At 35.4% G+C, this 14,464-nt stretch overlaps 1 protein-coding gene across 13 annotated transcripts in view; it reads right to left on the bottom strand.

Annotated features, from left to right (window-relative positions):
- Nucleotides 1–14,464, bottom strand: part of C2CD6 (C2 calcium dependent domain containing 6) — a 122,139-nt gene that overhangs the window by 48,406 nt on the left and 59,269 nt on the right. For 12 of the 13 annotated variants that reach the window (XM_072741009.1, XM_072741003.1, XM_072741010.1 and 9 more), the window contains one exon: nt 7,181–7,238. The exons of the other annotated variant lie outside the window; for it this stretch is intronic. In XM_072741009.1, the coding sequence (XP_072597110.1) occupies nt 7,181–7,238 (58 nt within the window). The remainder of the gene's footprint in view (nt 1–7,180; nt 7,239–14,464) is intronic. 13 annotated transcript variants of the gene reach the window in all.

Here is a 14,464-nt window from a genome sequence, read left to right as displayed (position 1 = left end):
GCTTTATTGAGGATTTTTATTATGATTGGATTGTGTATGTTTTTCTACATATATTAAGAGGATCATATGGTTCTTATCCTTTCATTTATTGGTGTGGTGTATCACATTGATTGGTTTGTGACTACTAAGCCACTTGCAGCCCAGGAATAAATCCCAGTGATTGTGGTGAATGATTCTTTTAATGTACCGTCGGATTTGATTTACTAGTATTTGTTGAGACTATTTGCATCCGTGTTCATGAGGTTCTCTTTTTTTAGTTCTCTTTTATTAGTGGAGTCTTTGGTTTTGGAATCAGAGTAGTGCTGGTCTCATAGAATGAGTTTGGGAGTGTTCCTTCCATTTCTATCTTTTCTAATATTTTGAGAAGAATAGATATTAGCTCTTCTTTAAATGTTTGATAGAATTTTCCTGGGAAGCCATCTGGCCCTGGACTTTTCGTTTGTTGGGAGATTGATTGCTGATTCAATTTCATTGTTAGTTATCGGTCTGTTGAAGTTTTCTGTCTCCTTGTTTCAGTTATGGTAGTTTATATGTTTCTAGGAATTTATCCATTTCTTTCAGATTGTTCAATTTGTTGGCATATAATTTTCATAATATACTTTTATAATTGTTTGTATTTCTGTGGGGTCAGTTGCTGTTTCTCCTCTCTTGTTTGTGATTTTATTCGGGTTGTTTCTATTTTCTTTTTGATAAGTCTGGCTAGGGGGTTTATCTATTTTATTCATTTTTTTCAAAGAACCAGCTCTTGGTTTCATTGATCTGCTCTACGGGTTTTTTCAGATTCTGTATCAATTATTTCTCCTCTAATCTTTACTATTTTTCTTCTTCTGCTATCTCTAGGCTTTGTTCTTTTTCTAGCTCCTTTAGGTGTAATGTTAGGTTGTTTATTCGAAATTTTTCTTGCTTCTTGAGGTAGGCGTTTATGGCTATATACTTCTTGCTATGACCACTTTTTCTACACCTCAAAGGTTTGGGATCATTGTGTTTCCATTTTACTTTGTTTCCACATATTTTTTTTATTTCTTCTTTGATTTATCCTGGTTGATCCATTAATTCTTTAGTAGCATGTTGTTTAACCTCCATGTATTTGTGGTCATTCCAAATTTTTTCTTGTGGTTGACTTCAAGTTTCATAGCATTGTGTTCAGAAAATATGCATAGTATGATCTCAAACTTACCGTATTTGTTGAGTGCACATGCCATGTACACATGAAAAGAATGTATATCTCTGCTGCTTTAGGATGAAATGTTCTGAATGTATCATCTAAGTCCATCTGGTCCCAAGTGTCATTCAAAGCCATTGTTTCCTTGCTTAGATTATCTGTCCATTGATGTAAGTCAGGTGTTAAAGTCCCTTACTAGTACTGTATAATTATCAATGAGTTCCTTTATTAAAGTTTATTATTGTTTTATATACTTGAGTGCTCCCATGTTGGGGGCATAAATATTTACAACTGTTAAATCTTCTTGTTGTATAGTCCCCTTTATTATGATATAGTGTGCTTTATTTCTTGTACAGTCTTTGGTTTAAAATCCAGTTTGTCTGATATAAATATTGCTACTCTGGCTTTCTTTTGACATCTATTTGCATGCTAAATGTTTCTCCATTCCCTCACTTTCAATATGCAGGTGTCTTTAGGTCTAAAATGAGTCTCCTGTAGGCAGCAAATAGACGGGCCCAGTTTTTTGTTTTATTTTTTTATCCATTCTGACACCCTATGTCTTTTGATTGGAGCATTTTGTCTATTTGTATTCAGGGTAATTATTGATAGATATGTATTTAGTGCCATTTTATTACTTGTTTTGTTATTGTTGCTGGTGATTTTCTCTGTTCCTTTCTAATCTTTATTAGTCTTGGTCTTTCCTTCCCAAAGAGTCCCCTTTAATATTTCTTGCAGGGCTGGTTTAGTGGTCATGAACTCCTTTAGTTTTTGTTTATCTGGGAAACTCTCTCTCCTTCTATTCTGAATGGTAGCCTTGCTGGAGAGAGTATTCTTGGCTGCAGATTTTTTCCTTTTAGCACTTTAAGTATATCATGCCACTCTCTTCAAGCTTGCCAATTTCTGTGGAGAGATCTGCAGCTAGCCTTATGCGTCTTCCCTTGTAAGTTAGAGACCTCTTTTTTCTTGATGATTTTAGGATTTTTTTTTTATCACTATACTTTGCAAATTTAACTACAGTATGTCTTGGTGTTGGCCTGCTTTTGTTGGTTTTTATGGGAGTTCTCTGTGCCTCCTGGATTTAGGTGTCTTTTTTCTTCCACAGCTTTGGGAAGTTTCCAACTCGTATTTCCTCAAATAAACCTTTTTCCTCTTTTTCTCTCTTCTTCTGGGACTCCTATAATACAAACATTACTATATTTGAGAGAGTCACTGAGTTCTCTAGGTCTACTCTCATGATCCATAATTCATTCTCTTTTTTGTTCAGCTTCATTATTTTCCATTATTCTACCTTCTATATCACTCATTCATTTCTCTGCTTCTTTCATTCTTGTGGTCATTACATCTAACCTTTCAAATTTCAGTTATTGCATTTTTCATTTCTAAGTGTTTTTTAATTCTTTTATCTCCGAGGTAAGGGTCTCCCTGATGTCTTCCATGCTTTTCTCAAGTCTAGCAAGTATCCTTATAATTGTTGCTGTAAATTCTCCATCAGACATATAACTTACACCTGTTTCTATTAGATCTCTGGCCATGACCTTTTCTTGTTCTTTCTTTTGAGATGAATTCCTCCATTTGGCATTTTGTCTAGGTCTCTGTCTTCCTCACTGGGTTAGAAAAGCCAGTTTTGTTTCCTGCTTAGAGTAATGGCTTTATGAAGAAGAGGTCATATTATGTGCAGAGCCTGGCACTTCAGGGAGTGTCTCTGGTGTATGCTGTGTGCACTCTGCTGCTGTTTTTGGCTGCTCTGTTGCACAGGTCAATCATCTGCAGAGGTTCTCCTTGCTTGCAGTAGGGGGATGTTCAGATGTTGGACAGAGTTTGGCGAGTTTTAACTAGGGATATTCTGATATGCTTGTTAAATGAGACCTGATGGCACTTCCACTAGAACTGAAGCCTTGCAGAACTCTTCAGTTGGCAGACATGGTGCATGTGGGGGTTTCTGCTGATCTTCTGAGGAAGGGGCCTGCTGTGCTGGTCTTTAGGCACACTTACCCAAGAAAAGCAGCACCAGCAGAGTGCAGGGGGGTGGGGATGGGACTTGGTGTAAGCAGGTTAGGCAGCTGGGGTTGGCACTGTGATATTCATTGAAGTTTGTTCCTGCTGGGAGGTGGGGGAGGGAAATGACACCAACCAGCTCCTTTGTCCCCAGAGTTGGGATTCTGTGCTTGCTGCTCTCAGGGAAGTACTCTCAGAAGAGTGAATAATTTCCCCTTGTTTGACCCAGGCATTTTTCAGATCGCTGTTTTCATGTTATCTGTCTCTGGGTTGCCTGCCTGCCTGATTCCACTTTGGGCTCTATCCCAGCCAAGCCTGCTGACCTTTAAAACTGCAAATTTTAGAGCCCTGACGTGATGGGGACTTGCACTGGTCTCACTATATGGGAACCAATGTAAGTTTGACCAAGAAGGGCAGTCACACCAGAGTTCAGGGGCATGGGATTTGGAGGAAGCAGGCTAAATAGGCAGTGTTCCAAGTTCACTGTCCTCAGCAGGTGTCTCTGCACCTATGCTGAGGGGTGGGGGAAGGAAAGGTGCCCATCAGTTCTTTTGTTCCCAGAGAGGCAACTCTGCGCATGCTACCTCTTACAGGAGCGCTCTAAGTAGAGTGAATAGTCTCTCCCTGTGTGCCTTAGTATTCTCTCCAGGAACAGGGTAGCACCTTCAGGTCTCTATCCTAGCCAAGCCCATGGACCTTTAAAACTTTAGTTTTTGAGCCCTGCTGGTTGCAAAAACACAAAAATCAGCCCCTTTCATTTTCCTGGCCTATGGCTTTAGGGAAGTATGCTCCTGGGATGCCTTGGTGGCTCAGCGGTTGAGCGTCTGCCTTTGGCTCAGGGCGTGATCCCAGTCCAGGGGTTGAGTCCCACATCAGGCTCCCTGTGAGGAGCCTGCTTTTCCCTCTGCCTGTGCCTCTTTCTCTCTGTGTCTCTCATGAATAAATAAATAAATCTTTAAAAAAAAGTATGTTCCTCTCTCTCTCTCTCTCTCTCTCCTTTCTTCTTGACCAGGGCTTACTCCCCTCCACAGCACCTATGATCCATTTCTTCCCCAAACTATGTCTTCATACTTCCCATCTTCCTCAATGTGGCCTCTTCTCTCCCTCTAGTTATGCAGTTTGTTCTGTCCATCCTCAGGTAGATCTCTTGGTTATTCAGAATGATTTGGTAGGTATCTGGCTGTGTTCAAGGATTGAGACAAGCCTAGGATACTCCTACTATGCTGCCATCTTAGCTCCCCCCTCATATAAAGTATTTATAAAAGTATTGGGTTAATTATATAGGACTGGTCTACACGAGTAAACTGAAAAGTATAGTTCAAAGTAAAAACAAACCATTTTTTCTTAATTTATGCATTTATTTTAAAATTCCAGCATAATTAACATACAGTATTATATTGGTTTCAGGTATACGATATAGTGATTCAACATTCTATATATTATTCAGTGCTCATCACTTTAAGTATACTCTCAATCCCCTTCACCTATTTCCCTACCCACTTCTCCTTTGGTAACCAACAATTTGTTCTCTATGTTTAAGAGTCTGGTTTTTTAAATTTGTCTCTTTTGTCCTTGTTTGTTTTGAAAGTATAAAAAACCCATTTAAAAAATATATAGTAATATTAAATAGTTTTTTAAAGGCTCTATTCAGATACAAATTTAGGAATACAGACTTAAAGAGAAATAGGAGACCCAATCATCTTAAAACAATTTCTCCCATTTTAAAAATGAGAAAAATCCAGAAAAGTTAATGACTGGCCCAAGAGCAAGACAGAAGTGAGCAATAAGGAAATAAGTCCTGTTTTCTAAGCATTGCTTTAAAAAAAAAAAAAAAAAAGATATACTATAGGGATGCTCAGTGGGTTGAGTGGCTGACTCTTGGTTTTGCCTCAGGTCACAAATTCATGGTCCTGGGATAGAGCCCTACATTGGGCTTTGTGCGCATCAGGAGTCTGCTTGTGGATTCTCTCTCTTCCTCTGCCCTTTGCTCAGCTCTCTCTCTCAATCTCAAATAAATAAATCTTTTTTTAAAGATATACTACTATAAATGATCTTTCTAATCCTATGTTTAATCTGACACTGCTTACAAAGGTTCTTTACCTTTCAGAGGTAGCTGGATCACTGGCTTGTTTCACATAACCTCTTTTACATAATTTTCAAATTGCTCTGGCTTTCCATGCCTGAGTTGCTTCATTTGTAAAATTAGGATACTACTATGAACCCTATACAGTTGTATTAAGATTAAATAAATATATGGAAAGTGTTTACAAAGTTATGAAGATTAAAAAAGGCAGTATCAGGGACACCTGGGTATCTCAGTGGTTAAGCATCTGCCTTCAGCTTAGGGCATGATCCCAGGGTCCTGGGATCAAGTCCTGCATCAGGCTCCCCATGGGGAGCTTGCTTCTCCCTCTGCCTATGTCTCTGTCTCTGTCTCTCTCTATGTCTCTCATGAATAAATAAATAAAATCTATAAAAAATAAAAATAAATAAAAAATTTAAAAATACAATATCAGATAATGGCAAGGAAAGTGTTGAAACATCTTAGTACCTATTTCTATACTTTCATTTTGAAAATGGCAAAATTAAGGCTTTAGTAAGACAAATGATTGCCTAAGATCACAGAGTGAGTACCAAGGCAGAGGTGAGGTCTAGTTTATCCCCTCATTAATATTAATATTAATACTCTATTATTTGATAGAGTATTTTCTCTTTTTAAGGAATAGTTAGAAATAATACAATAAGGAGCTGGTTTGTAATTATAACAGATTTACTCTAAAAGTTCTGCGATGGTTAGAAGAATCCAAAGGGTATTAGAATAAAAGTTTTGTAGGAATCATATTATGAATACCCAAGCATTCCACTCTTCTAAGATGTCTTATTACCCCTGAATATTATTCCAAAATATTTTTCTTCTAGAATAAATAATAATTTAGGTGTACTTTAAAGCTTTCCTGACATTTAAAGTATCAGTTCCTGCAACTGACATCCTATGCTCCCAAATGGCTTCCTGTACCCCAATTATTAGAATTGCTATTAATGTATAGAACAAACGTACAAACACATATACATTAGTGTACATATATATAAATACAAAAACATATGCATGAAGCATTAATTTCTAATCATCTTTATTTTGTTATATTCAACTATTCAAGTAAGCAAAATTTTCCTTTTAGGGTAAAGGTCTGTTCTTAAAACATTCCTGCCAAACACACTTTCTTACTTTTGCCAATCACACTTTCATTGGATAACCCATGAGTGGGAGTGTTGGAGAATTTTTGCATGTTACAAAGAAATGTGCTTGCTTGTTTATCTTTCCTGTCAAGTGTTCTAGTTATCTTCTTATTTTCTGTTCATTTTAATTAGATTACTGCAATCTACTCTGGATGGATATTCAGTCACTACATGATTTTAACTATTAAATATTAAAACATTTCTGTACTGATTTATAAAAAGTTGCTGCCTCAATATGTTCAAATGCCCATCTTACATTCATTGCTTTGGTTACCTGATTCCCTTAGAAATCTACCATTTTCTTTGATCCCAGTCAAGCATAGTAGGGGTCCTCCCAAAATTCTGACCCAAATTTGGTTGTTCCATGTTTATGGATGTTCTAGTGTTAAATATTTTGATTATCTCCTTTGGGTTTACTGATATGTCAGATATGTCTTCATAATGATATCACCTAATGTCTCTTTGAATCAGAAAAATTTCTTCACTAGGTAGATTTATAGGGTAGATGAAATGCTTATAAACATATATTAATATAATAAATGGTTAGTAATATTATAATCATGTAAAATAAGTATTATCCAGGATTTTAAGGTGACCTATATTTTGCTTTGTTTGATTTCCAATTAATATTGTAATTCATAGGTTTTTTATCTCAATAACCATAGAACATCATGATGTAATTTACATTTTTTGAGGAAAGTCTTGATAGTTATTACTTTATGTGAGTTCATATTCTCTCACTGAATATTTGAAAATCTAAACAGTATGTATACAATAAAAACTTACCTACAGTATTAGGACAATTTCCATTTCCATTCTTGGGGCTAATGGAACAAAAGGTACTCTGAAATAAAAACAGAAAGTGAATAGAAAAGTAATTAAATATCAATATGATTTTTAAATAGCATTATTGATAGCTATAAGTAACAAAATGAGACCCAATGTTATCACTTGGCCTTGTATTAAGGAAAAGAATTAATTTACAATTTAATCAGTGCAACTAGAAGTAGTAAGATAACTTGCATAGCTGAAACATTGTATTAGTAGGTTGTTGAGGTAGGAAATGGCAAGCATTTTTTAAAAAGTGGCATTATTTTGTATATCACTGACCTCTTCTTGTGTCTCCAAACCATAGGAAACAAAAATGGTAACTTAAAAAGATAAAAATAAGATTAATACCAAAGACAGAATACAGCAAAAAAGGGAGAAGTGACATTAAGGAAAATGGTGGAGTAGGGTGCTCAGAGAATTGTTCTCTTCACTGAAACAAATATAAACTGTCAAAGACTGAGATAGACTATTTCAAACTCCAGAATCTAATACAAAACTTAGATCATCCAGGGGACTGGTCAATAAAGGAAAGGACAACTAAATTTTGATGTTTAAGAAAATCTGTTGGCTGGGATCCCTGGGTGGCGCAGCGGTTTGGCGCCTGCCTTTGGCCCAGGGCGCGATCCTGGAGACCCGGGATCGAATCCCACGTCGGGCTCCCGGTGCATGGAGCCTGCTTCTCCCTCTGCCTGTGTCTCTGCCTCTCTCTCTATCTCTCTGTGACTATCATAAATAAATAAAAATTAAAAAAAAAAAAAATTAAAAAAAAAAAAAAAAAAAAAAAAAAGAAAATCTGTTGGCCAAAGATACAGGTGTAGTGAAATGACAGGACATCTGCACCCCACTGTTCATAGTAGCAATGTCCACAAAAGGGTCAAAACAGTGGAAGGAGCCACAATGTCCTTCAACAGATGCATGGATAAAGAAGACATGGATATATATGTATATGGGATATTAATATTAATATATATGGAACATATATATATATATGGAATATTACTCAGAAAGGATGAATACCTACCATTTACATCGATATGGATAGAACTGGAGGGTATTATGCTGAGTGAAATAAGTCAGTTGGAGAAAGACAATTATCATATGGTTTCACTCATATGTGGAATATAAGAAATAGTGAAAGGGACCATAAAGGAAAGAAGGGAAACTGAGCAGGGAAAAATCGAGAGGAAGACCAACCATGAGAGACTCCTAATTCTGGGAAACAAACGAATGGGTGAAGAAGGGGAGGTGGGTGGGAGAAGGTAACTGGATAAAGGGCATTAAGGAGGGCAACATGATGAGATGAGCACTGACTGTTATTCTATATGTTGGCAAATTGAGTTTAAATAAAATATTTTTAAAAAAAGAAAATCTGTTGGGTCATTAGCTGGCCACTGAGATAATGGAACAGTCCAATGACTAGCCACAAATGACAAGGAATATAGTCTTCACCAAAAAAAAAAAAAAAAAAAAAAAAAAAAGGCTTGGATAGGTCCCTAAAGAAACAAATGACTGCTGCCCTCAAAATCAATAGCAGTAACCCCTGGAGAATGAAGAAAATCTAATTACCAGAATTGCATATAATATTCAAAATTCCCAATTTTCAGCAAAAAATTATAAGGCATTTGAAAGAAATATAGAAATATAGCCATTCATAGGAGAAAATTAATTGATATAACTTTAGAAAAAACTCAGATGCTGGACTTACTAGACCAAGATTTTTTTTTAAACATTTTTTTAAATCTTTATTTATTTATGATAGTCACAGAGAGAGAGAGAGGCAGAGACATAGGCAGAGGGAGAAGCAGGCTCCATGCACCGGGAGCCCGATGTGGGATTCGATCCCGGGTCTCCAGGATCGCGCCCTGGGCCAAAGGCAGGCGCCAAACTGCTGCGCCACCCAGGGATCCCTAGACCAAGATTTTTAAACAATTTTCTTAAATGTGCTCAAAGAGCTCAAGAGAACCACAGACAAAGATAAAGGAAATCAAGAAAATGATGTATGAACAAAATGAGAATATAAATAGACAGAAAATATAAAAAAGGAACCAAATAGAAGGATCCAGAGTATCTGAAAGAACTTTGGCACCTTCAGATGTACCAATATACAGAAATCACAGGAGAAGAGAAAGTGTTGGAAAGAATTTTTGAAGAAATAATGGCCGAACACTTCCCAAATATGACAAAAGGCATAAATCTACACATCCAAATATGGATGGAGCTTAACATGCTCCAAGGAGGATAAACTTGAAAGAGATACATGCCAAGACATAATATAAATCAAACTACTAAAAGAAAAAGTAAAAACTTAAAAGGAGCAAGAAAGAAGAAACTCATCACATACAAAAATTCTTCAATAAGATTAACAGTCAATTTCTCATCAGAAGCTATGTAGGTAAGTAGACAGTAGAATGGCACATTTAAACAGCTGAAAGAAAAACTGTCAACTAGAATTCTATATAACAAGCAAATTATCCTTTAAAAATGAATAAGAATTAAAGCATTTCTGGGTTAACAAAAGGTGGGGGTGTTTGCCACTAATATTTCTGCTTTACAAGAAGAAATGCTAAGAAAGTCCTTCAGGCTGGAAACAAAGGACACTAGACAACAACTCAAGCCCATATTAACAAAGAATTCTGGGAAAGGTAATTACATAGGTAAACACAAAAGCCAGTATTATTGTACTTCTGGTTTGTAACTCTTTTTATTTCCTACATGCTTTTAAAAAATATTTTATTTTTTATTGGACTATAATTGACATATAACATGGTACTACTTTTAGATGCAATTAATATATATATATATGATATGCAGATCATATGTATATACACCAGAATGATTACCATAAGTTAACATCCATCACCACACAGTTTCTTTTCTGTGATGACTATTTTTATGTCAACAACTTAGCAACTTTCAAATATGCAATAGAGTATTATTAGGTATACTAATCATGCTGTACACTATAGCCCTAGGACCTACTTATAACTGGAAGTTTGTATGTCTTGACCACTTTTACCATTTTTGCCATCCCCTACCTGCCACCTCTGGCAAATACCAATTTGTTCTATGTATCTGTGATTTTGGTTTGTTTCTTCATTTGTAGATTTTATATATATCAGATAATAAAGTATTTCTTTCTCTGACTTATTTCACTTGGCATAACACCCTCAAGGTCTGTCCATGTTGTTGCAAATGGCAAAGTTCTTTCTGTTCTATGGCCAAATAATATTCCATTGTATATATATACACAAATTGTTTATCCAATCATCTGTCAATGGAAAATTCTGTTGTTTCATGTCTTGGCTATTGTATATAATGCTGCAATGAACATGAAGGGGCAGTTATCTTTTCCAGATAGTGATTTTGTTTTCTTTGGATAAATACCAGAAGTGGAATTGCTGGACTATATGTTAGTTTTAAATTTTTTGAGGAACCTCCATGGTCTTTTCCATAGTGGCTACATCAATTTCTCTCTCTTCCTCTTCCTCCTTCTCCTACTACCCTTTCCTCCCTCCCTTTCTCTTTCTCCTTATTCTTTTGTAATCTCTACGCCCAACGTGGGGCTCAAATTCACAACCCCAAGATCAAGAGTAACATGCTCTTCTGACTGAGCCAGCCAGGTGCATTCTACTTATTTATTATTCTTTTCTGTGATAAGAACACTTAAGATATACCCTCCTAGCAAATTTTTAAGTAAACAATACAGTATTATTAACTACTGGCATTGTGTTGTACAATACATTTCCAGAACTCATTTATCTTGTATAACCTAAACTTTGTACCCATTGATGAATACCTGTTTTTCTCCTCCAAACCCTGGCAGCCACTATTTCATTCTGTTTCTATGAGTTTGAGTATTTTAGATTCAGCATATGTTATCATACAATATTTGTTCTCTGTGTCTTGCTTACTTCACCTAGCATAAAGTACTCCAGGTTTATATTGTTGCAAAAAAGAATTTTCTTCTTCCTCATATTAATATTCCATTGTATGTATATACCAAATTTCCTTTATCCTTCAGTAGACACTCAGGTTGCCTCCATGTCTCGACTATTGTAAATAATGCTGTAATTAACCTGTAATTAACATGGGAATACAGATATCCTGGTTTCAATTCCTTTGGATATACACCCAGAAGTGGGATTCCTGGATCATATGTTAATTCTATTTTTAGTTTTTTGAGGAACCTCCATACATTTTTTCTAATGTGACTATACAAATTTGCATTTTCATTAACAATGTATAAGAGTTCCCTTTTCTCCATAGCCTTACCAGTATTTATCATATTTTCTTTAGTTGGTTTTAGATAAATGCCAGCATAGCCGGTATGAGGTAAGATCTCATAGTGGTTTTGATTTGTAGTTCCTTGATGATTAACGATGTTAAACACCTTTTCATATACTGGCTGGTCATTTGTATATCTTCCTTCTAGAAATGCCTAATCAGTTCCTCTGCTCATTTCAAAAATCAAGTTATTTGGGTTTCTATGCTATTGAGTCATAGGAGTTTCTTATATATTTTAGATATTAACACTTTATCAGATACGGCTTATAAATATGTTCTCACATTCCATAGTTTACTTTTTCATTTTGTTGGTTGTTAGCTACAGTAATCAAGCCAGTATAGTACTGGCATAAAAAAAACACATACAGAATAGACAGCCCAGAAATAAATCCACACATATATGGTCACCTGATCTTTGAAAAGGGTGCCAAGTATGGGGACACGATAATCGCTTCAATTAATTGTGTTGGGAAAACTGGATATCCACAAGAATGAAATTGGACCTTTGTTTCAGAGCATACACATACAAAAAAAAAAACTCAAAATGGACTGAACACTAAACCTTAAGATGTGAAACCATAAAACTCCTAGATATTAACAAAAATTCTCAACATTGCTTTTTTAGTGTTTTTTTTTTTTTTTTTTTTTTTGGATATGAAACCAAAAGCACAGCCAGCAAAAGCAAAAATAGACAAGTGGGATTACATCAAAGTAAAATTCCCTATATCCTTTAATTACATATTCTCTAATGTTTGGAAGCAGTATTCATTATATGTCCACCATATCAAGTTATTATGTCCACATTTTTACATCCTCACTAAAGTTTTTGCTTGCTAACTCTATTAACACAAATATTAATCTTAAAAAGAACAGATTAAATTATCTCATTTTAATTGTGAATTTGTCAATTTCTATTTGAAATTGTTATTTTTAGCTGTGTATATTTTGAAATTATATCAATGGTTATGTCTACTTAGTGAATTTTTCTTGCTTTAAGTAATTATGTAGGAACTCTCTATTCTCCAAATAATTGTATTTGTTTTAAAAATGAGTATTAATTTTTTATCAGTAGTGATATATCAGCTTTCCTTTGGTTAGTATTTGTTCATTTTTTTCTCTTTAGTTTCACCCTTTCTGACCCTTAAGTTTTACATGTGTCTGTGGTCTTCAGTGCAGTCTCAAAATATTTTAAAAGATGGCTTTCACTTACAAATTTATTGTAACTCACATGTTTTGTTTTTCCTATTAAAATGCTTTTTTCCCCTGAGATCCTTTTGTACTCCTTTCCTGTATTGTATGAAATTGGATAGGTTTTTATATTTTTTCCCTTTCTACCAGTTTTGAAGGAATATATATTTTTTTAAATAATTTTTTCCTTCAATTTTATCACATATTTTTTATTTTTTTTGAATGGTCATTTTAAGTAAGTGTAGAATTCTAGGTTTAGTGTTTTCTCAGTATTTACTATTCCTTTGTCCTCTACTTTTGCTTTTCACAGTTTAGGTTCTCTGGGAGGGAAACTGTGATGGAAATGTATGTTTAGGACATGCATTAGAGGGTACTATTGGGACCAACATCTGAGGAAGGGAGAGTAAAGAAACAGGATGGAAAGAAGAGATAGATGTTGACCTGCAATGTAGTCCCAATCATGGCCTCAGCAGACCCTGTAGGGAGTCCTAAAGTTGAGATGGCTCTAAAGAGTTTTTCCAATTGGGGGCAAAGGGGTTGAACACTTTACTTCTGGATTGATCTATCGTTGGATGCTGGCTGTCTCTATAAGAAGAATGACTTGAACAAGCTCAAAGCGAAGGGCCCAGAAGTATACTCTACTTCTAATAGGAAAAAACCTGAAAAGTTAATTGGAAAAGAGCGTGAATACAAGAAAGGGTAATGTGTTTGGGTCAATCATTCATTCTACCAAAGTCCATCTTCTTGGCCATAATTATTCATTTTGTACCATAATTATTCATACCTTTCTCAAATATAAAATATGCTTACTACCATTCAAGCTCTCCTAAAGCTTCATTCAACCACAGCATTGGGCTTAAAATACAAGTCTAGATACAACTCCCTTGAATTACTCTTATGAACCACAAGCAAATTATCAGTCTCTCTTAATCATACATTAGTGGGAGAGAGATAGAATAATGAAAATAAATATTCCTATTTGAAAAAAAAAAAGAAAGACAAAGAGGAGCATGGGAAGATGGCAGAGGAGGAGGATGCTAAGCTCACCTCATCCCATGGATACATCTAGATAACATCAATTTCAGTGAAACAATTTCAGTGAAATTTCAGTGTTCTGTTTCAGAACACCCCCAAAGTGGCCAAATATATTCTCACAGTTAATCACAGAGAAGAGGCCTCATTAAAAAGGGTAGATGGCACAGACATCTACATACCCAGAGAGACTAGCCACAAAAAGGGGGGGGGGGGAGGACACCACAAGCACAGAGAAGAGAGGAATAGATCCCATACTACGTACCCCAGGCAAGGGGAACTACTAGTACTTGAAAGATGAGTCCTTATAACATTTTGCTTCGAAAATCAGAGGGCCTTAACTTTACAACTTTTTAAAAGGTTGTCACTTTTCTATTTGTATAGTTCCAGCCATTCTTTTCTTACATCTCAGGTTGAATTCATAGATGTTCAAGATGATTTGATAATTATCTAGCTAAATTAAGGGGACCAGATGAAACAAGGATCCCCTACTCTTCTTCCATCTTGCCTTCTCCCTTTTCACCAGTAAGGATGATTTTAGCTGTTGGCGTGATATATTTTGACCTCTATTATGTTGAAGTAAATTTCTTCCATACCCAATTTCTTATTTTATCATGAAAGAATGCTATATTTTGTCAAGTGTTTTTCTTCATCTTTTGAGATCATATAATTTTATCTTTAACTCTGTTAATGTGGTATATCAAATTTACTGATTTGCATATATTGAACCTCTGT

Source organism: Vulpes vulpes, chromosome 16 (assembly GCF_048418805.1).
Source record: "Vulpes vulpes isolate BD-2025 chromosome 16, VulVul3, whole genome shotgun sequence".
NCBI lineage: Eukaryota > Metazoa > Chordata > Mammalia > Carnivora > Canidae > Vulpes > Vulpes vulpes.
This window is presented reverse-complemented; position numbering and strand designations above follow the sequence as displayed.